This window comes from Carassius auratus, chromosome 45 (assembly GCF_003368295.1).
Source record: "Carassius auratus strain Wakin chromosome 45, ASM336829v1, whole genome shotgun sequence".
Taxonomy (NCBI): domain Eukaryota; kingdom Metazoa; phylum Chordata; class Actinopteri; order Cypriniformes; family Cyprinidae; genus Carassius; species Carassius auratus.
Genome location: NC_039287.1, coordinates 15,142,797 through 15,165,967, shown reverse-complemented (window position 1 = coordinate 15,165,967; position 23,171 = coordinate 15,142,797). Strand labels below are relative to the sequence as shown.

Below are 23,171 nucleotides of genomic sequence, written 5' to 3'. Positions count from 1 at the left end.
GCTCGATGACGTGACTCTCCGCCCAGCTAGGCGTGTATGTAGTAGTCTACATGGATTTTAAGGTTAACTTAAACTGTTGGCTTTTGGTGCTTATAGATATCATGTATTATTGATTAAGTTTCCTTGGAGTATTGCGTCAGTACGGAAAGGCGCAAATGAGCCGTCTGGGTAGGTGATATTTAGTTGAATTTATGTTCGCTCTAAGTTTTCTCTCTTTTGCCATTTTTTTCTTCTGATGTCTGATTGTAGTTATGACTCATAACAAAAAAAACTGGGGTTAGATGTCACGTTGGCTGTATTTAAAAAATTAATTTCAAAGGACTCTAATGCGTTTGAGTCATACATTTTAGGTTTCTCTAGTCGAGTGTTTCAAACGTCTAGGAGGCATATTTGGACAATTCATGTGAACTCTGTCTTGCAAACAAAAATTAGAATAATTATGTTTTCGCTGGCTTTGGGGTAAAGTGAACGATATAATCTATTCAGGCAAAATTAAATAATATAATGAACTGTGTTCTCGAGACAAAGTATATATACATATATATCAGATTTTAATTAGTTTTACGTGTTGTCATTATAACTCTATGTTCTTTGCTGTTTCGTAAATTGTTTAAGATACTTTTTAACTGCGAAAAAGCCACATACTGATTATTTAAAAGCCTTTATTTATTTACCCTTTGTTTCATATTTACAAAAAGGTATCATATTCTCAATTCAGTGTCAATAAAAAGTGTCTCCACATGACTTTAACCCAGAATATTAAACATAAGCAGTGAACGTTGTCCAATATTTCTGCCAAATGCAGTGTTGTATTATTTTTCAATAATGCCTGTCTACATGAACTACAGAATAAATAAGGTCACATTTTTAATCTGTAATTGTAGTAGGTTCAGAAGATAAACACTCTGATGTTGAAGTTTCAGCCTATGTTGTCTAGAGGATCTGTTTACAGCAATGACACTACCCTGTTGAAAAAAAACCCCCAGCATATATTGGTTAGGTATGTTTTGAAGATTGGAAGCTGGTTTGAGCTGGTTTAAGATGGTCATGTGCTGGTCCTTAGCAATTGGCACCTGCTCAGCACCAGATGATAACCAGCTCAGGACCATCTTAAACCAGCTGCCCTGCTTCAAAACATACAGCAAATGCCGTTTTTCTTTTTTCAACAGAGTATAGTTTAAGTTAGAGACCATCAGTCTAAATATCCTGCATGTAATATATAATTAAGATGAGTGTGATATAATACTCTACAATAATTCAATTAATCTGAAAAGGTTATCTATTAATCAGGATTTCATGGCACACAAATGGCACCATTACTTGAAGATGAACCTGTTATTCATTACACAAAACTTTTAACATGTTTGCAAGCTTAAAATAAATGCCCACCAAATTGAAATGCATTGTTTCTTTAATCTCAAATGTAATGTTAGCTTATTGGCAACTCTTTTTTTTTTTTTTTTTTTTTTTATCAACCTCAACACTGTAGAAATGTATATTATATCATTTGTGTGGTTGTCCCAACACCGTCTCGTGGCAATTCATAACATTTTGGCAAATTGGTGGAATTTGTATCTCATTCATATTTGTATGATGTGCTTATGCTTCACTGTTATGTTTAACCCTTTAACTGTCACCTGGGGATGCCTAGATTTACTTCACTATATTACAATTAAATCTAATCTAATCTTGACAAACGATATATCATTGGAAAGGTCTAAGATATCCTAAATATATATTTTACCAATGTTTTTTGTTGAAAATTATGTAGGAAAAGTAATAGTTTAATTTATGACAAGAGTACACCCTCAAAAATCTACATTATAACAGGAGTTTTGACCTTTGTTTAAAAAAAAAAAGACTTCTTTATTGCCTTTTTCTGTATCACATTTTAGAAATCATCGGAAATTATATATCAACTGAAAACTTAAAATCTCAAAATTCATTCTTTAAAACCCATTTTAAAATCAGACATTGCATTTCCATATAAATTGTACATCAATATGTTACAAAATGGTTTCATTCATGAAACAAAAATATGTAAGTTTGGATCATGCACTATAAAGTCTATGTTCAAAACTGTGAGTGAAAGTTAAGGATTGTGGTTTGAGGTGGACCTTCATGCTTACAAGTTTTCACACTGTTTACATTGTACGAAATTGCCACTGTGTATAATAGCTGTGTTCCTATGAGATTGGGTTGATTTTTCCATTATTTGTAATTATTTTTAAACATTTAAACTTCTGTTCTAAACTTTAAGGCACTGATATTTTAAATGTCCTGTGATGCGACATAATATTTTAAAATCCCATTTATTGCAATTTAATATGAAAAAAAAGAGTATAGCATGTCAGCAGGACTATGATTAAACAAAATGAATTAAAATTAATTTAATTATTTTCATAGATTAAGTAGGTTTCAGTGTTGCTGATGTAGCTAACACTCACATTTGTTGTTTTAATAGAAAATGCAATATCATTGGCAAGACTTGCAGAATCAATGAATCAGTACCACCATGATGTATGGGCAAGTTCTCCACCACCAAGGCAGGGAGGAAGATCTTATTAACCTCAATGTTGGAGGCATCCAGCACAAGGTGGAGCGCTGCGTTCTGCTCCGGTTCCCCAACACACGTGTGGGTCAGTTAATCCAGTGCTGCAGCGATGCCGCCATCCTGGAACTCTGCGACGACTACAGCCCCGCTGAGCAGGAATATTACTTCGACAGAAGCCCGCAAGTCTTTCACTGTGTTCTGAACTTCTACCGTACAGGACACTTCCATGCTTTGGAGGAGCTGTGTGTGTTTTGCTTCAGTCAGGAGATCGAATACTGGGGCATTGGTGAACTGGATCTGGAAGCCTGCTGTCTTGATCGGTTCCTTGAGCGCAAACACGACCGGGAGCTGAACGCGTGTGGCAGGTCTAGTAATGCCACGTCGTCTGAAGAGATCTCGGTTGTGAGGTGTGACCTGTGGAGGTTTGAGGGCACGTGGTGTTCAGATGCTCGCAAGTTCATGTGGCAAACTCTTGAAGACCCCAATCACTCCAAGTGTTCCAAAGGTGTAGCTGCGGTTTCAATCCTGGTCATTTTGACCTCCATTGTGGCCATGTGTATTCACAGTATGCCAGAATTCAGGTATGCAACTGACAGCGAAAATTCTGTTCTGGACTCTCTGGAGCTCATCTGTAACATTTTCTTCTCAGTGGAATTTGTTCTGCGAGTTGTAGCAGCACCTCACCCATGGACGTTTTTGGGAAACCCTCTGAACATGATTGACTTGGCTTCTGTCTTACCTTTCTATGTGACGCTGGCTTTTGAAAGTTTGAGCGAAGGGGATGGGGAGGAAAACCAAAGTCTGTTCAACATGGGGAAAGTGGTTCAGGTTCTCCGGTTAATGAGGGCCTTCAGGGTCCTAAAGCTTGCTCGACATTCAGAAGGGGTGAGAGCTTTTGGAGAAACTCTAAAGAATTGCCAATCCGAGGTGGGTTTGCTCATTCTTTTCATTACTGTTGGAATATCTTTCTTCTCGACTTTTATTTACTACACTGAAAAGGAAGACGCTTCATCCAAACTCTCTTCTATTCCTGTTTGTTGGTGGTGGGCCATTATTTCAATGACTACGGTGGGTTATGGGGATGTATATCCACAGACAACAGCTGGGAGGATTGTAGCTTCACTTTGCATTCTCTGTGGGTTACTTGTGGTTTCTTTTCCCATCACCATAATCATGAACAACTTTTCTAAGTACTTTGAGAAAAATACACCCAAGAGGTGCCTTACAGAAGCTAAAACATAGGAAAATGTCAACCGTTTCCCTGAGGTTTAAAATGTTGGTTTGCTTAAAGCAATCTAAACATCAGAAAAATGTTTTGGTTGTTTCAAAGAAAGTCTTTTTTTTTTTTTCTTTTTTTTTTTTTACATCCTTTGTGTACAATCCGTTTTTTTTTTTTTTTTTTTTTTTTACATTGTCTGATGTGTGGAAGAAATATAGTAACTGACCTATCAGCAAACATATAGTCAAGTCAAATTGCATATTTCGAACAAATGAAAAGGAGCAGCACAAAAGTATTTATTTTCTTCAAAAAAAGTTTAATAGTAGTTCTATGTACAACAAATGATCATACTTAATATTCAATTATTCAAAGAGGCAGATTGATCAAATCTGAAATTAGGCAAAATACTGAAGCAAAACTAAAACGGAGAAGGACCAAACCCTTTATAAAATCCTAATCTGCAAAAAGAAAATTCATTATTTAGATATGAATATGACTAAATAAATTATATTAAAAAAAAAGTAAATTAATTGTACAAATACCAAACTATTTTTTAAAATGCCAAAACAACTAACAGCAATGAAACATCAAATCATACAATCATTTTTTTACGATCCTGCATGCTGTCATAGCTTTATAAAACAATCTTAACAAAGTTCAGTTAAAGCAAAGAGAGAAAAAAAATTGGCATATATTCATCAATATATGTATTTTAAATAAATAATGTATATTTGGCATTAGATTCATCCTTATTATTGATATATTAAATGATTCAAAACAAGTTTGAAGCCAAACCACTCTGAAAAACTCACTGTTAATAGCCCATTTATGAGAGGTCTCACTTATTCAAACCACATTACATCAGATGTGCTGAAAAAAAAGAAAAGAAAAGAAAAACCCTCCCCTTGATAAATTAGTCATAAGATAATAAGACCAAAGTATTTTCATACTGGGATCACGGTTATCCTTTGAGACTAAAAACTGTGAACGCACAGCAAAACTGCCTGAAATCCCACCTCACGCTCTGAAAAGTCGACTGAGCACCACAGACAGACCTCAACATCCTGCTTTGTCAAAGATTTCGATTTTTCAGAGCATTATAAATGTAAAGAAACCTTATTTTCACATAGTCTACCAAAGCGAGGATGTCTAGTTGTGTCTGTGATCCTTTAATGAAACCCTTCAGGTTATTGCTGAACAGGCAGTGAAACATCTGTACTTAAGATCTACAGCTGAACAATCATTCAGCTGCCTATAATATAGTGATTTCTTTACAGAGAAGCCTTGAATAGGTGGACAACTGACAAATGCAAAGGGAGGGTGGGGTAGAGAACAACTGGCAAAGGGTATAATGTTTTAATTTTGTAACTATAAGCCATTACATGTATTTTTAAAAGATAACCATGCCGTTTGGAGGGTGGACAATGAGGCCTATATATTACTGGACATATTGTTTCTGTGTAAGTGTGAGTGTATGCATGTTGATTGTCCTGTCAAAACCAAACCATGTCTATATGAATCCAACACACCTCTATGACAAAAGCACCAGTTTTAACCTCTCAAATGTGTCCGTGTATTTTTAAACAGCGGTTTACATCGTTTCACATTTTCAGTAAAAGCAATAACAGCATTGTTCACAGAACAACAGCCGTCTTTGCATTATGGAGGAACTGACCCTCAAAGAGGAAAATCAGAAACTAACAAAACCTAGTAAAGGGCTTCCCTGCAGTAGCTATGTCTGTAAACTGAAAGTGGCAGCGCAACTTTGTATTTTTTTGTAATGATGTAATGCATTTGCAATGCAGCTTTACTGTATATCTGTGCATGCACCGGCCACAACTTTATAAAATGTATTTTATAGGTGAGAAATATCCTCAGGGGAAGTAGTGAATAAATAAACTGTGACCATGTTGAAAAGAGCAGCGTTGCTGGTCACCAACATGTTGTGGTTTAGATGCAGTGAATGTTCCTTCTTAACTAGCTTAACCAGGAGGACCGTACTGCCCTATAAATGCAGATGCATTGACTACAACAACTGAAATACAACCTCATTGATTCATTCATGATTCATTCATCCTTGAATATGCATGATTAAGCCAAATTGAATAGATCGGAGTTGGTCGCTACTCACTTTTGACAATTTTGCCTTTGTAGTCCAACCTAGGTCAGCCAGCATCACTAAACAGATCACGTGTTGACTAGTATTTTTACTGATAAATAGCCACCAGCTAGAACAGCATCATACCAGCTCTAATTTGTCTTTTCAACAAGGTTGCAAGGCATATTTTGTTATTCCTCAATAAAATATCATGAAAATGGATAAAACATAGCTTCTGTGAATAAGTGTCTCTTCTGAAAGTCAGACTAGAGCTGCTGCATAGTAGAAAGGCATGACAAATCACTTTGTCTGCCTTGAACTGATCGCAGAGAGACTTTACTAGCACTAGTGTAGTGTCCTGCCATTAATACCACACACTAAGAGGTAATGACACCATGTGCCTGCCATGTATTTATACACTATTGCACATTCTGGCAAGTCTGGTAGAGTGTGTAGCACGTGAGAGCTGGACACTGGCATTTAGTCTAATACTGTGTTTTGTGTTTTGTAGAGATGAATGATGTGAAGCCCTCATGTGTTCTTCACAATGGAGCACAGATACGGATCAAAACTGAAGTTATCTGCGTTTAACGCTTTCTTCAGTCTCAAAGTGCGGTCACACTAACCCCATTTGAGATGCTGCCATGAATGTGGGCAACAAGATATGTCACATAGTTATTCATACATACAAATACACTTGTAATCGACCCAGCCTCGCTGGAAAAATGAGTCTGTGGTGACATTTCTGCAAAATGATATCATTCTCCTTCAATTCTTGACTCTTTTAAAGTGAATTATTCTGCAAGTGATGCTAAAAGTATGTTTTATTTTAACCAAAAAAGATGAACGTGAGTCTGGCAACATTTCATTACACTGGTTGTACATATTGTGTGAGATCAGGAATTAGATGTCAGGTGAGTGTCACTAAAAGGTTAATGCTCAATCGTGTTTGAAGTCACACCTACATGAACCCAACCGATAGAGTATCAAGTTAAATATACCGGGTGTGCTTTCGAGCATATTCATTACTTCAGAAAAAAGCCATACAGTACATAACGAGCTGGTTATGTAAAATAAAAGTATGTTATGGGAGTTTTGCCAAAATGTAGATAGGCACGTTTTTCCAATGAGCATTTGTTGCTTGAAATATCGCATGCTATTTAAACTGCAAACTATGCAGGTTTCTGACTATATTAATATGAAGATCCAAGTTTACCAACTTTACATTTCACTCACCTGTGCTCATCTTGTGTATGAACATAGTTTACATAGTTTAATGTGACCGCACCTTTAGACTTCCATATTGAAAAAAAAAAAACCCCACTATATATTAAAACCTCTAATAGCAGTCAATAATTTTCCAACTTCACTATCACACAGTTCTGATCAAATACAGAACCCAAATTGTCACATGATAATCAAAAAGATGAAAATATTCTAAGCAAAAAAAAAAAAAAAGGTTCACAGATTATGCATGTGTTTTAATATTTTTGAGGCCCTGCATGATCAGATGATCTGAAATGCATGACAAAAAAAAATTACTGCAGGGTTTCGCCAGTCTTCGACCATAAGCAATATTTTCTCTGCATAAGATGCAACTCATGCAAATCATTTGAAGTCTCCATCACTGATTATAAGGCACCTATGGATGTTTCCACCTTTTATAATCGCCGATATCTGCTAGATCTCTACTAAAGAACAAAACAAAATAAAAATAGACAGACACATGACATGTGTCGGGTGATGGCACTCTACAACTATTTACATTTACACAAGCAGCGATACACCTATGCCACAACTTATCATCACCTCCTGAACACTTTATTTCATGACAATATCTTTTAAATCAGGGAGGGAAGTTTCTTTGACTCTAGTTGTAAAGTTGGACTACAATATGTAAATCATTGAGAAAGACGCCTGTCCTGTGGGTTATCATATTTCAGCTGTTATATATTCATATAAAATGTGCAATATGACATCAATGTACGTATTTAGCAGCAGTTGGTACCATGTCAATCTCTTCCCACTGGGTGACTTACAGTTGCCTTGCAAGGAAACGCAACAAGCCGTGAATAAGAACCTCGAGCACAACATTTCTGCATCCACCTTTCATGAGATTAGACTATTTGGACTAATTAGAAAGCGCTGATCATTTTTTATGTGGCACTTTTAATACATTGAGACAAGAATACTGTGCCACTACAGCCTGGAAAAGCACAGCATTACAAACTCAACATCTCTCACTTCAGCCTTATTATTCCACAACACTGTTTCTTAAAGGGATATTTCACCCTAAAATATAATTTACTCATAATAAGATATTTTTAGTATGTCCAGGTTCCCTTTGTCCTTGCTGTGACCTGAACTGTCAAGCTCTAAAAAGAAAATAGCTTAAAAGCCAGGGATTTATATGCCGCTTTCTGACGCCTTATGAATGTAAGCAGCAGTTATGCTAAGAGGACAGACAGTACCGCTAGCAACACAGCAAACGGACATCTCTAGATAGTTAGGCCTGGAACCAGGGGGTAAAATCCTGCAGTAACAGTTGTGGACAGTTAAAATTCATCATGGTGCCAGTAAAAATAATTAATAACTGCTGTTAAATATCTGTTGCATTTACAAATATAAAGTACTGAATCTAATGCTGCTCATTTATTATTTAGTCCACAGACAAGGTAATAAAGAACCTAAAGCTAAATTAGAAATAAAAAGGTGAATTGTTGCCACCCAACCTAAAATATGGTACTTGAATTCAACAATTCCTCATAAAGACCCCTATTGCACACCTGGGTTTCTGTTCTCAAAAGTGACAAGGCAGATGGACACGTTGTGCAAATGCTGGACTGAAAAGTGTGGTATAGAAAAAGCATAACTATCTACCCTAAAATAAATATACTTCTTTTCAACAAACCAGTGACCATAAATATGATAATCCGAGACGCATTGAGACACCGTGTTAAACCTCCCTTTAAAAAGTCCACAGGTGGTTTATAGTGCTGTGCAGAAAGGAGAGGAGGGGGGCGTCTACATTTTAGAGTATAAAGCAGCACCATTTACAGTAATATTATTAAAGTTTCTTTTGCACCTTTATATGTCACAGACTACCTTGAGTGGTGAACACTGAGGAAGATTAGTGTTGTAAATACTTCTGTAAATGTTTTTGTGTAAAACTGGTGGTCAGTCGATGAAAGTAAAGCTATGACTGAATGAACTTTAAACCTTAGCCATCGAAATAAAAGGATTATTATTATTTTATTTTTTTTTTACTTGCAGTTAAGTCAAGAAGTAGATTTAATCTCTTAACCCTGAAGCTAAAACTAAATTGAAGTCTAAAAGCAAAACCTTCATGCGAATCCCCCACTATGACAACATCATGAGGATCAAGATCAACATTTCCGTTGGAAATACAAATGTGGATCATTTAATAAGAAGGAGAACTGCTCTGTACAACCTTTTACGGAGTAAAGATTTAGCAAACTTAAAGAAATTGCAATCTCAAATTTGCAACTTCATACTGAGTCAAGCTTAGAGTCATTTTAGTTTTCTGTTCGTGTGAATGATGCTGTGGATGAAGTGACTATGCTGTGACATTAGTTTTGTGCCAGTGCTATAGAATACAGTTTCTGAAAGGAGTGTTAACTGTGCCTATGATGAGGGCTAAACTTTGGCTTTGTTCAGACAAGCAGCAAAAATCTGATTCATTTATTAATCAAATTTTTTTTTTTTTTTTGGAGTCTGATGTTTCCAAACTACATCCATATGTGGTCTGAAATCAGTTGAAAATCCTTTGCAATTCATCAGAACAGTCAAATTAGTTTTTAGTCATTCCAATAGCGTCACATTCCGTATGTCTCTTTATTCTTTTTTTTTTCTCCCTCATATATTCAATTATGACATTTGATGGAGCCGCTAAAGGGACATGTTGTTGGGAAAAAATATGAGATGAGAATGAATATTATATTTCTGAGCATTTTCTCACAAAAGTATTGCGTTCCCTCAAGAAACATTGCAGTGGTTCACAAATCTTCTTTTGTGTTCTTTCGCAAACGTAAAGGAACACATTTCTTGAGTTTACTTTGTTGCATTCACCCACAAAAGCACTGGAATATAGCCACCTCATTTTATTTCCAACACAAATGTTTTGCGGGCGAATTACACGTTTCTCAGGGGAGCGCAAAAGTTTTTGTGCAAGAACACAAAAGTTTAGTGAGAGAAAGCAACATTTCTTAGGGGAAAGCAAAGGTATTGTGAGAAGCGCAAATGTTTCACAAGAAAGCGCAAAGCTTCTCAGGGAAATGTAAACGTTTTTTGAGAAAACGCTAAAGTTTTGGAAGAGAATGCAAAGTTTCTTAAGGGAATGCGAAAGTTACATGAAAGAATGCAAAGGTTCTCAGAGGAATGGAACAGAATGCAAAGGTTTTGCGCAAACGTTTTGCGAGAGAACATTTAAAGCATTTAAAATATAATGTTCCATCAACATTCCTCTATGGCTACATAAAATTCATGTCGTGAATAGTGAGTGAATGAGTCAGTGGTCTTTGTACACAGTATTTGCATGAACGTTAATATAATAATTGCTAATATGAGCTAATTGCTCTCACACATCTCATGAAGGGATTGGTACTTATATCACTACTATTGAAACCACATCCTAATTGGGTCCTAAAAGTTGGATGTGAAAACCAATTCAGATTTGTGCGCAGTGTGAATAAAGCCTTAGTTTTGGCCTCTGAATGAACTAAAACTGAAATACAAACTGGGTTGCAGTAGCTGCAGGCCTCGGAGTGCATAGACTGCCATGACCTCTTTGCATTGAGCTCTGTTTGAGGCATATAGAAACTCACCACTATTCTCAGCTCAGAGTAGATGATGAGCAGAGGAAGAATACTGTAACAGATGTGAGAATGTGTACGGGCGGAGCAGTGACATGGAGCAGAATAGATGGACCCTGTTGTTATGCGTGTTTCATAAACGTGTTTGGGCTTCAGGGATGTAGATCTCTATGCTGTCGGCCCGCTCTGTAACTGAGCTCTGACGGAACGACGCAGCCCGTTTTGCAGCTAGGAGCCTACGGCGGGCCTCTTGCCTCTGACGGTCCTGCAGATCCAAGGATCGCTCACGCATGACAGCTCCTCGACCTTTAGGAGGCCTCTTTGTAACAGGAGGTGGCCATTTTCTTTCCTGAGGTAAAGAAGTAGAGTTATCATTTCCTTGGTTTATGAGAATGCATCAGTGCATCAAAACAATTTAGTGCAAATAATTATTTTTTTTAAAAATCAGGGATTTTCTTATTTATTGAGAAAACAAATGCACTTATGGGGAGAAAACAAAAAATAGAGAGCTGATATTGACAAAAAAAAGTTTTTTTTTTTTTAATTAAATGATACAAAATGAAGGCTTTTGATTTTACTGTTATGTTGAAAGTCTTTTTTACTCATTTCATCCTATAGGAAATTGATAAAAAAAAAAAAAATTAATAGAGGCATCACAATATCAGTATTAGTAATTATATATGTACGCATGTTGCTATGTAAATATACAGTATATCAAGTATCAGTGTTGGGGAAAGTTTTTTTTTAAAGTAATGCATTACAATATTGTGCTAAGTTATTAATTGCACTACTAAGTTACTTTTTTATGGAAAGAAATGCATTAAATTACTTTTGTGTTACCTTTTCGTACCTGGCATGGGCATGCTTGTTTGTTTTTTAATATAAAAAACAGTTATATTTTTGGCAAATGTAAAAACCCTTTCACACTAAAAGTGAAATGAATTAGGCTGGAGAAAATGTGAAATTCAAAAAGCACAAACAAATCTTTCAGCTGTGGTTAACACTTTCTTCTCGATCAAAAAAAACAAACAAGCAAGCAAATTAATAATAATAATAAAGAAATAATTTGATGTTTATCTAACAAGCATTTTGCTTATTAGTATGGTTGAATTGGACCACTGAAGGTCGGCACTGGTTAATAAAATGTGATTAAATACATAAAGGATTTTGTATAAACATTTATTATTTCAGGTTTCTGTAATTTTTTCATGGTTTTTATTCATTTTGAGGAATACTGAATCTTTTTTGCAAGTGAGATGAGTAAATGCATGTGTTTAGTCTAAAATATTAGTCTCATTTAGTGACATTTAGTCAATAATGTTTACACAACAGACACAACACCTCTGCACTTACTCCCGATTTCTCCCAACATGAAAACAAGAGAGCTGTCAGTCAATAAATGGGACAATTAAGTAATTTTACTAGTTTAACCACTAGCTTACTAGTTAGTTTGAAAAAGATTTAAAAAAATAAAAAATCTGATTACATAACTCACACTACTTGTAATATGTTACCTGCATCACCCGGCATTTATGTTTGGGGTCTGTGGGATTTTTTTTTATGTTTCTGAATGAAGACCCTCATGCTCACCAAGGCTGCATTTATTTGATTAAAAATACAGTAAAAAATAAATAATGTGAAATATAATTTCAATAAATGCTTTCTATTTTAATATATTTTAAAATGTAATATTTCTGTAATGACAGCTGAATTTTCAGCATCATTACTCCAGTCTTCAGTGACACATATAGTATACACACATATACATGCATATATATATATATATATATATATATATATATATATATATATATATATATATATATATATATAGTCTGTGATGCTCCATGTACCTTCTTCTCAGGACTCTCCACTATCCTCCACTCATTACTCTTGATTTGCTGCAGCTCATCAAACTTGGCAGTGACATCATCTATGGAGAGCTGCAGAAGATCCCAGAAGCCAGCCAGGTCCTGAGCCGTGGGGCGCGGCATAGCGCTGGGGTCCTGCACAAAACCATTATACGTCACACACTCCTCACACACACATATATATATACAGTCTTGTTCAAAATAATAGCAGTACAATGTGACTAACCAGAATAATCAAGGTTTTTAGTATATTTTTTATTGCTACGTGGCAAACAAGTTACCAGTAGGTTCAGTAGATTGTCAGAAAACAAACAAGACCCAGCATTCATGATATGCACGCTCTTAAGGCTGTGCAATTGGGCAATAAGTTGAAAGGGGTGTGTTCAAAAAAATAGCAGTGTCTACCTTTGACTGTACAAACTCAAAACTATTTTGTACAAACATTTTTTTTTTCTGGGATTTAGCAATCCTGTGAATCACTAAACTAATATTTAGTTGTATGACCACAGTTTTTTAAAACTGCTTGACATCTGTGTTGCATGGAGTCAACCAACTTGTGGCACCTCTCAGCTGTTATTCCACTCCATGATTCTTTAACAACATTCCACAATTCATTCACATTTCTTGGTTTTGCTTCAGAAACAGCATTTTTGATATCACCCCACAAGTTCTCAATTGGATTAAGGTCTGGAGATTGGGCTGGCCACTCCATAACATTCATTTTGTTGGTTTGGAACCAAGACTTTGCCCGTTTACTAGTGTGTTTTGGGTCATTGTCTTGTTGAAACAACCATTTCAAGGGCATGTCCTCTTCAGCATAGGGCAAGATGACCTCTTCAAGTATTTTAACATATGCAAACTGATCCATGATCCCTGGTATGCGATAAATAGGCCCAACACCATAGTAGGAGAAACATGCCCATATCATGATGCTTGCACCTCCATGCTTCACTGTCTTCACTGTGTACTGTGGCTTGAATTCAGAGTTTGGGGGTCGTCTCACAAACTGCCTGTGGCCCTTGGTCCCAAAAAGAACAATTTTACTCTCATCAGTCCACAAAATGTTCCTCCATTTCTCTTTAGGCCAGTTGATGTGTTCTTTGGCAAATTGTAACCTCTTCTGCACATGCCTTTTTTTTAACAGAGGGACTTTGCAGGGGATTCTTGAAAATAGATTAGCTTCACACAGACGTCTTCTAACTGTCACAGTACTTACAGGTAACTCCAGACTGTCTTTGATCATCCTGGAGGTGATCATTGGCTGAGCCTTTGCCATTCTGGTTATTCTTCTATCCATTTTGATGGTTGTCTTCCGTTTTCTTCCACGTCTCTCTGGTTTTGCTCTCCATTTTAAGGCATTGGAGATCATTTTAGCTGAACAGCCTATCATTTTTTGCACCTCTTTATAGGTTTTCCCCTCTCTAATCAACTTTTTAATCAAAGTACGCTGTTCTTCTGAACAATGTCTTGAACGACCCATTTTCCTCAGCTTTCAAATGCATGTTCAACAAGTGTTGGCTTCATCCTTAAATAGGGCCACCTGATTCACACCTGTTTCTTCACAAAATTGATGACCTCAGTGATTGAATGCCACACTGCTATTTTTTTGAACACACCCCTTTCAACTAATTCAACTAATTGCCCAATTGCACAGCCTTAAGAGCGTGCATATCATGAATGCTGGGTCTCATTTGTTTTCTGAGAATCTACTGAACCTACTGGTAACTTGTTTGCCACGTAGCAATAAAAAAATATACGAAAAACCTTGATTATTCTGGTTAGTCACATTGTACTGCTATTATTTTGAACAATACTGTATATATATATATATATATATATATATATATATATATATATAAATATATATATATATATATATATATATATATATATATATATATATATATATATATATATAATACATCTAAAAATAAGAGGAATCATTACAATGCATTTTGTTATTTATTCAGTTATGTGCTGATGAAGCTATTTGACATATATGCCTATAATTGCAACGTGTACATGTTTCTACCCTGTTTAGCTGACAGTGTAGCTGTCTGCTGTTTTTGACAAAAATCCTCTGGGTACAGTAAGTTCTTTTGATTCTCAGCATGCGCTGCACGTTTGAGATCTTCCCCACAGTGGCGCAGTGATATCGAGACCCAGCTTCACCACTCAGGACAAGTGAAGGACTCATACACCATCGCTTATCACAATCGCCAATGAGCAGGAGGCAATGCAGTTATGTAAACTTCTGAAGAGCATCATTTGTTTCATTTCAGGTATTTTGTCTTGGGTTATGGAGCTTTTTCAGGGTCATGTAAAATAATAATAATAATAATTATATAAAAATGTGCGAGAAAGGGATTTAAACTTATGACCCTTTGAAGAGTCAAATCAAAGAAAGATCCTGATCACTATTTACGCTTCACTGCACCAAGTGCCATGAATGAATAAATCATCATGAATAATCACTAGAGGTCACTGTAGTCCAGCTTCACCTTCATCATCTCTTATCCAAACAATGAATATTTCACATTAGCATTATAATCTTTTGTATTTTTTTAAAAGATGGATTCGAGATGAACTAACTGACAATGTTATGTATACACTCATCATAACTGGAGTAAAAATAGCTAATTTTCTGTCAAATCAATGATCGATTGAACCATTTACAAATTGAATATTAGCTATTTATTCTGGCTGCATCCTCTCTTCTCCGTTTATGATGCTTCCCTAAACTGTTCAGAGTCTTGGAAGCTCATACTAGAGAGGACAAGCTGGGTTCTGCCTGTCCGTGTCAATGTATTACAACATCCATCATTTCACAATCTCCAGAGAGAGAGAGAGAGAGAGGAGCGATCACTGACCACTAAACAAACACTTTCAAGTGTCATTCAGCCCACCAACTACCAATTAATGTCAGGATCTTTCGCACGCACACAGCTTGAAACTGATTAAAGCTCCTTTCAGGCTGAAATTCTATTTAGTGGAGATGACACTGCAGCGAATCAACGTGTACTTCAGTCAGCTAGAGACAAAAATGCACAATACATTTAGACAGGTTATAAAATAATACATTGCTTTAGCAAGTTTTGATCAAATTTGATACGTTTTTTTTTTAACTGTCAACTTAAAACTATTTTTGATTAAAATAATATATTGCAAAATTTCTCAATTTTATTGGCTTTTAAGGATCTTTCAAATAAAACATTATACAATGCTCAAAAGCTAGTATTTAACCTTGTTTTCACCTAAAAAAAGAATGCAAGGCAAACACTTACAAATGCTTTCAAATGAACTGCCTGTCAAAGAGGCAAACTGAATCTTTTATGACAGAAACTGGTGCATGGTTGATGTATTTTATGATGCAAAAGGAGCATTAAAGTACATCTCATGGGGATCGTAGAAATGCCACATACCAAATTCTGCTGACACAACCAGTAAAACTGCTGGAATTTCTGGGACATTAGGAGGTGAGCGCTGCCCACAGCACTCCGGATCTTCCCAAGAACTGCAAAACATTATTAGATTGAAAAATATACACAATATATATATGTGTGTGTGTGTGTGTGTGTGTGTGTGTGTGACACATCAGGACACAACGCTGTATAATGACATGGGTATGACACAGGTATTACAAGGAGAGGGTGACTTATGAGGACATAACCCATGTCCCCATTTTTCAAAACGCTTATAAATCATACAGAATGAGTTTTTTTGAGAAAGTAAAAATGCACAAAGTTTCCTGTGAGGGTTAGGGTTAGGGGTAGGGTTGGTGAAGGGCCATAGAATATACAGTTTGTACAGAATAAAAACCATTACGCCTATGGGATGTCCCCACTTTTCACAAAAACAAACGTGTGTGTGTGTTATTACTTTAAATATAATAATTCCATATATTTATATATTTCTGCCATGAAATTGACCAATGTGAAATACAGAATATATGTATATAGTTTTGTTTGAAATGATGTAAATAGATACAGTAGGTAGATGGATGGATGGATAGATTGTGTTGGTTTAGACTCATGTGTTTTGTGTTCTTGATGCCTGCACTCACTCTCCTCCGACAGGTCGTGCTCCTCCGCCTCACGCTCCATGTCTTTGCACCAGCCCTCCATACGTTTAGTCTCTCTGTGCAGAAGCTGCATGAACCAGCTGCCATCGCGGCGGAGTGGCGACACGCGGCCGGACTCGGCTGCTTCAAGAGCGGGCTCCACCAGCCAGGGTTCAGGCTGCGGACTGGGCGGCCCACTGGAGGGCCTGTAATCCTCACGGTAGCTAAAAAGGCCCTGTGTGCGTACAGTCCGAACCATGTTGTACTGTGTGGGTGTACTGGGTTCAGAATGACGTTGAAATCCTCCAAACTGCAGACTCTTGTCTTCGGTCGATGGAAACCCCTCCAGCTCCAAATCGGCCTGAACCGCCGTCGTCACACTGTTGGACCGTTTAAAGCGGCCAAGTCTGAAAATGAACATAAGAGTGACCAATATTAAAGAAATCAGTTGATGTGTTTACACAAGGAAAGTGCTATCTATATTTAGTTTTATTCATTATTTCAGTTAACTTATTGGGCTATTGCTCTTAAAATGATTCATAGTTCAAGATAACTTTAGTTCTGTGGACCAAATGTCCTGTAAACTTACCTCTTCTCATCCTCAACCTGGATACCCACAGACTGATACTGTGGAAGACCTTTACTATCAGCCTCAGAATCTGTGGCTGCTTCCACCTGAAGAATAAAAAAGGAAGAGATAAAAAGGAGAACTGCCTGAATGAGAATATATATTTAATACATAGGACTGAGTATCTGAGGTTAACAAGAGAAGTTATAAAATGTTGCTACAAGCTGCAGTTATGGGGCCAAAGATGCTAAGATTATGCACACTGCGTTAAGCATGATCCGAAGAAATAAAGCACTGTGACTTTTCTGTCAGTTATTGGAAAGTTTGCAATTTAACCATTACAAGTTTTGAGAAGCAAGGGTGTGTTTTGATGTTAAGTTTCAATACAATATGCCGAAGTGCTGTTTTAAAACTTCTGATCAATATGGTCTTAAGATTATTTGACCTAAATTTGTAAAAGATCAAATAAATGTTGTCGGAGAAGTCTCAATTTTAAAAAGTGGAAAATCGAATCAGTTGGAAATTGGAACAACCTGTATGACTGATGGTATGAATCAAGAATTGACAGAAAAATAATTGATTCTTGGTCTAATGGGTTTAAGAAGATCCATTGTTGCTGTTATAGCATTTCAGACTCCAAATTTGCCATGATATAAACAGAGTGTTGTACAATATGAATCGATAGGGATACCATAGACTCCCAGCCAGTCCGAACAAAAATAACAAAACTACCAGATTCAAAATGGGTTTCACACATTCAGTGAGTAATAATATGAGTGTCAAGGCAATGCTTACAAAATAAAACCATATTGCTAAAGTAATACTGTGTCCTTTGGGTGGCATGAACACATTAGCACAGACCTAGAAGAGAAAACAACATCTTAGAGGCACACATATGGGACTTCCCTTAAAGAGCTGTCATTTCACAGACACTTTGTTATCTGAAGCCATTTATAGTACACTTGCTATATGGACAGCCCCTTAATGGATACACAGGATCCCAGTAACCATGTTGGGGGTAACCCATTTCAAGTAGCTTGAGTTACATGATCAGATTACTATTCTTCAAATAACTAATAATAACATTTTAATTTACAAGAAAATATCTGTGTTAATTAAAAAAAAGTAATCAGAATCAGAATCAGAATCAGAATCAGAATGAGCTTTATTGCCAGGTATATTTACACATACGAGGAATTTGTTTTCGTGACAGAAGCTCCGCAGTACAACAGAATGACAGCGACAGAACATAAAACACATAATAAAAGAATAAAAAATACAAATATGTAGACAGTGAATGACAATATACAAATGACAATTGTAGGCAGGTATATTACAAAGTGAAGTTATGTATGTACATATATATTGTGTGCAAAATTTAAGTGTATACTAAGTATGTGTGTTAGATAAATAAAGTGTGTGTATATAAATATAAAGTGTAGTGTGTTCGCCATTATTGTCAGCTGTTCATAAGATGGATTGCCTGAGGGAAGAAACTGGTCCTGTGTCTGGTCGTTCTAGTGCTCAGTGCTCTGTAGCGTCGACCAGATGGCAACAGTTCAAAGAGGGAGTGTGCTGGATGTAAGGGGTCCAGAGTGATTTTGACAGCCCTTTTTCTCACTCTGGATAAGTACAGTTCTTGAATAGATGGGAGAGTTGAACCGATGATTCGCTCAGCAGTCCGGACTACCCTCTGTAGTCTTCTGAGGTCAGATTTAGAAGCTGAGCTGAACCAGACAGTTACTGAAGTGCAGAGGATGGATTCAATGATGGTGGAGTAGAACTGTTTCAGCAGCTCCTGTGGCAGGTTAAACTTCCTCAGCTGGCGGAGAAAGTACAACCTCTGCTGGGCCTTTTTTACGATGGAGTCAATGTGAATGTCCCACTTCAGGTCCTGAGAGATAGTGGTGCCCAGGAACCTAAATGACTCCACTGCAGTCACAGTGCTGTTCATGATGGTGAGTGGGGGGAGTGCAGGGGGGTCTCTCCTGAAGTCCACGATCATCTCCACTGTTTTGAGGGTGTTAAGCTCCAGGTTGTTGAGACTGCACCAGACAGCCAGCTCTTTTACCTCCTGTCTGTAAGCAGACTCGTCACCGTCCTGAATGAGGCCGATGAGTGTGGTGTCATCTGCAAACTTCAGGAGCTTGACAGAGGGGTCCTTAGACGTGCAATCGTTGGTGTAGAGGGAGAAGAGCAGTGGGGAGAGAACACAGCCCTGGGGAGCTCCGGTGCTGATTGTACGGGTGCTGGATGTGTATTTTCCCAACCTCACTAGCTGCTGCCTGTCTGTCAGGAAGCTGTTGATCCACTGACAGATGGAGGTGGGCACGGAGAGCTGATTTAGTTTGGGCAGGAGGAGGTTTGGGATGATCGTGTTGAAGGCCGAGCTGAAGTCCACAAACAGGATCCTCACATAAGTCCCCGGTCTGTCTAGGTGTTGCAGAACATAATGCAGTCCAATGTTTACTGCATCGTCCACAGACCTGTTTGCTCTGTAGGCAAACTGAAGAGGATCCAGCAAGGGCCCAGTGATGTCCTTCAGGTGGGCCAGCACCAGTTTTTCAAATGACTTCATGACTACAGACGTTAGAGCCACAGGCCTGTAGTCATTTAGTCCTGTAATTTTGGGTTTCTTAGGGATGGGGATGATGGTGGAACGTTTGAGGCATGAAGGGACTTCGCACAGCTCCAGCGATCTGTTGAAGATCTGTGTGAAGATGGGGGCCAGCTGGTCAGCACAGGATTTCAGACAGGCTGGTGTAACACAATCTGGGCCTGGTGCTTTTTTCCTTTTCTGCTTATAGTAAAGTAATGCCAGTTACTTTGTTTTCCTATTTATTGACTTGAGAGAAATCAAGAGTAAGTGTGCTGTGTGTGATGCTAAACAATGGTTTCATGCATTTATTAATCTCACTTGCACAAAAAACAGATTCAGTATTCATCAATATATATATATATATTTTGACGAGCGACCCCTCCCCCCAGCCCACTAATCCACTGCAGATCCCCCCAGTCCAAACTTTTGGTCTGTACTGTATATATAGGCAAAATTAATGTAACATTACTTTCCAACTAAGTAATGTAATTATTTAACTTAAAAAGTAATTTTTGCCATCACTGCTAGCAACCTGTTACAGTCCATTAATGTTCACATTACTTTCCTAGACTGTAACCAAACATTTCAGATATGGTTTATTGCTTAGTATAAGCCTTTCATACAGTTAATGGGCCATTGTCTGATTCCTGATTTCCTTATTTCGTATTATTATTATTTCTGTTAGTGACAGCTAGTTTCTTCAGCATCCAGAGTTATGCTACAGTCTCTGTAAATTGCATCATGAACATATAGTGATGCATTTTAAACAAGTTCAAAATATTCTGGAGGTTTATAACTTATTGATGATTCATTTTGCATCTCTCATCTAGTGCTGAAAACATAAAAGTCTTTAAATCATGGCTTAAAATCATCCAAACTCACTAAGATGCTAATAATAATAATAATAATAATAATAATAATAATAATAATAATAATAATAATAATTAGAAGATAGGTTACCTTCTATAAGCAACCTATTTATTTATTCCCTTGAAACCAAATTAATTCTGATTTCATATTGCATTGCTGATTTAACATGAAGAAAATTATAATTGATAATAAAGAAGTTTCAAGTGCCCAACCAAGGTGGCACTGCTGATGTGGTGTGGAAGCCAGGTTTCTTTGACAGTGACCTTCAGCTCATCTGCATTGTTTGGTCTCTCGTTTCTCATTTTCCACTTGATAATACCCCATAGATTCTCTCTGGGGTTCAGGTCTGGTGAGTTTGCTGGCCAGTCAAGCATACCAACACCATGTTCATTTAACCAACTTTTGGTGCTTTTGGCAGTGTGGACAAGTGCCAAATCCTGCTGGAAAATGAAATCAGCATCTTCAAAAAGCTGGTCAACAGAAGGAAGTATGAAGTGCTTCAAAATTTCTTGGTAAACAGTCACAGTGACTTTAGTTTTCAAAAAAACACAAATGGACCAAGACCAGCAGATGAAATGGCACCGCAAATCATCACAGACTGTGGAAAATTAACACTGGACTTCAAGTAGCTTGGGCTATGAGCTTCTCCAACATTTCTCCAGACTCTAGGACCTTGGTTTCCAAATGAAATACAAAACTTGCTCTCATCTGAAAAGACGACTTTGGACCAATGGGCAACAGTCCAGTTCTTCTTCTTCTTAGCTCAGATAAGTTGCCTCTGATGTTGTCTGTGGTTCAGCAAATTCCTTGACACGTCTGTGTGTGGTTGCTCTTGATGCCTTGACCCTCAGTTAATTCCTTGTGAAGTTCACTCAAATTCTTGAATTGATTTTGCTTGACAATCCTCATAATGCTGCAGTTCTCTCGGTTGGTTGTGCATCTTTTTCTTCCACACTTTTTCCTTCCACTCAACTTTCTGTTAACATGCTTGGATACAGCACTCTGTCAACAGCCAGCTTCTTTGGCAATGAATGTTTGTGGCTTACCCTTCTTGTGAAGGGTGTCAATGATTGTCTTCTGGACAACTGTCAGATCAGATGTCTTCCACAGGATTGTGTAGCATAGTGAACCAAACTGAGAGACCATTTTGAAGGCTCAGGAAACCTTTGCAGGTGTTTTGAGTTGATTAGCTGATAGACATCTCACCATATTTTAATTTGTTGAGATTTTTGTTAAATGTTAGCTCAAATCATCACAATTAAAAGAACCAAAGACTACTTTCGTCTGTGTGCGAGTTTCACAATTTGAGTTGAATTACTGGAATAAATTAACTTTTTCCACAACTTTCTAATTTATTGAGAAGCAACTGTATAATGGTGAGTAAAAACAAAACAATAAAAAAACACATTTTAGGAAAATCAACATCAATTTATGAAGTTAGCTTATGTGATGATCTCTCAAATATTTCAGCTGTATTAAAAATTCAGTGTTCAAGATGACTTTGGGAAACTAGTGAATGCAACTAGTGAAAGATAAATGCAGACATGGAGGAAATTAGTGAAATTTCTAGTGATTCACCAGAACTATAATCAAATTTAGAAGTTTCTTTGTATTTGTTGCAACAGGGCCAAGCTTAACAGTCGGGTAATTTGAGTTCTGGGTTTAGCTAAATAAGTCATTCCAGCCTTCATAGATTTGGTTGTTAATGATCGATAGCTTTATGTGTGTAATCTCTTCTTCATCTCTACAGCTACATGATGCAGCTGACTGTTTGTCGTGTAGGAACAAGCCCACAGAGAGAAGCAGCATCATTAATCTTTGTTGTTCCTGGTCAATCTGCAATCACATCTTCTCTGCTACAGAATCTGGCTATATAAGGAGACTCTGTGAGCAACTTCTGGGTGGGTGAGTCACTGTCTAAATGTTGCCAGCTATTTTTGGATTTGAGGCGAGACACAAAGCCATGGGGTTTACAAAGATGCAGTGACCAAGTGAGTCAATTTTTAAAACCTTGAGGGAGGTTTACCTGTATCCCGATAGAAGAACGTGGAGCCTTGAGGTATTCCTCTGCTTTAGACACCAGGATGGCCTTATCGCAGGTCTGAACAGAGCTGTAGCTCCCCGCAGAAGTGAGGCGCTTGGATGTGGTTTCCATTGCTAGGGTCACTGGCTTTGCGCTATCCAGGCTGTCGGCAGAGTTGTAGATAACCCGGCTGTGGCTATCCGGTGCCCAAAGCACTCCCCGTGATGGTCGACCCTCGTGGTACCCATCCTGCATTGACTCGGTGCTGCTCTGGGCTGTTACAGAAATTAGCGGCTTAGTGGTGGATCGAGGAGGAACAGGTGGAGGGCTCTTCTTGTAGTCAGGTGTATATATCACTGGTGCTATAAAGAAACAGAAGAATGATGCATTAGATTTGAGAGAAAATAAATCACTTTCAGGAGTCGGTGTGCTAGGGGTTTAATTGTAAACTTCAAAACAATAGCTGTAAGACCAGGG

The 23,171-nt window shown here is 37.4% G+C and overlaps 2 protein-coding genes across 5 annotated transcripts in view; one reads left to right on the top strand and one right to left on the bottom strand.

The window, feature by feature from the left end:
• The first annotated feature begins 35 nt into the window (after window positions 1–35).
• On the top strand, window positions 36–3,863 carry kcns3b (potassium voltage-gated channel, delayed-rectifier, subfamily S, member 3b). The gene is made up of 2 exons (XM_026232720.1): window positions 36–168; window positions 2,465–3,863. The coding sequence occupies exon 2, from the start codon at window positions 2,516–2,518 to the stop codon at window positions 3,794–3,796; it is 1,281 nt and encodes a 426-aa protein (XP_026088505.1). The 5' UTR covers window positions 36–168; window positions 2,465–2,515; the 3' UTR covers window positions 3,797–3,863.
• A 6,442-nt stretch (window positions 3,864–10,305) lies between these two features.
• LOC113063393 (disks large-associated protein 2-like) overlaps window positions 10,306–23,171 on the bottom strand; it is a 142,786-nt gene continuing 129,920 nt past the window's right edge. For 2 of the 4 annotated variants that reach the window (XM_026233753.1, XM_026233750.1), the window contains 6 exons: window positions 22,698–23,056; window positions 17,224–17,309; window positions 16,638–17,041; window positions 15,997–16,088; window positions 12,557–12,709; window positions 10,306–11,052 (listed from right to left, as the gene is read on the bottom strand). In XM_026233753.1, the coding sequence (XP_026089538.1) occupies window positions 10,837–11,052; window positions 12,557–12,709; window positions 15,997–16,088; window positions 16,638–17,041; window positions 17,224–17,309; window positions 22,698–23,056 (1,310 nt within the window). In that variant the 3' untranslated portion in view covers window positions 10,306–10,836. The remainder of the gene's footprint in view (window positions 11,053–12,556; window positions 12,710–15,996; window positions 16,089–16,637; window positions 17,042–17,223; window positions 17,310–22,697; window positions 23,057–23,171) is intronic. The other 2 variants (XM_026233751.1, XM_026233752.1) reach the window with 1 other exon arrangement.

Bases quoted from the DNA above. Each gene is read 5' to 3' on its own strand.
- kcns3b (XM_026232720.1), top strand. From the start codon at position 2,516: ATGATGTATGGGCAAGTTCTCCACCACCAAGGCAGGGAGGAAGATCTT.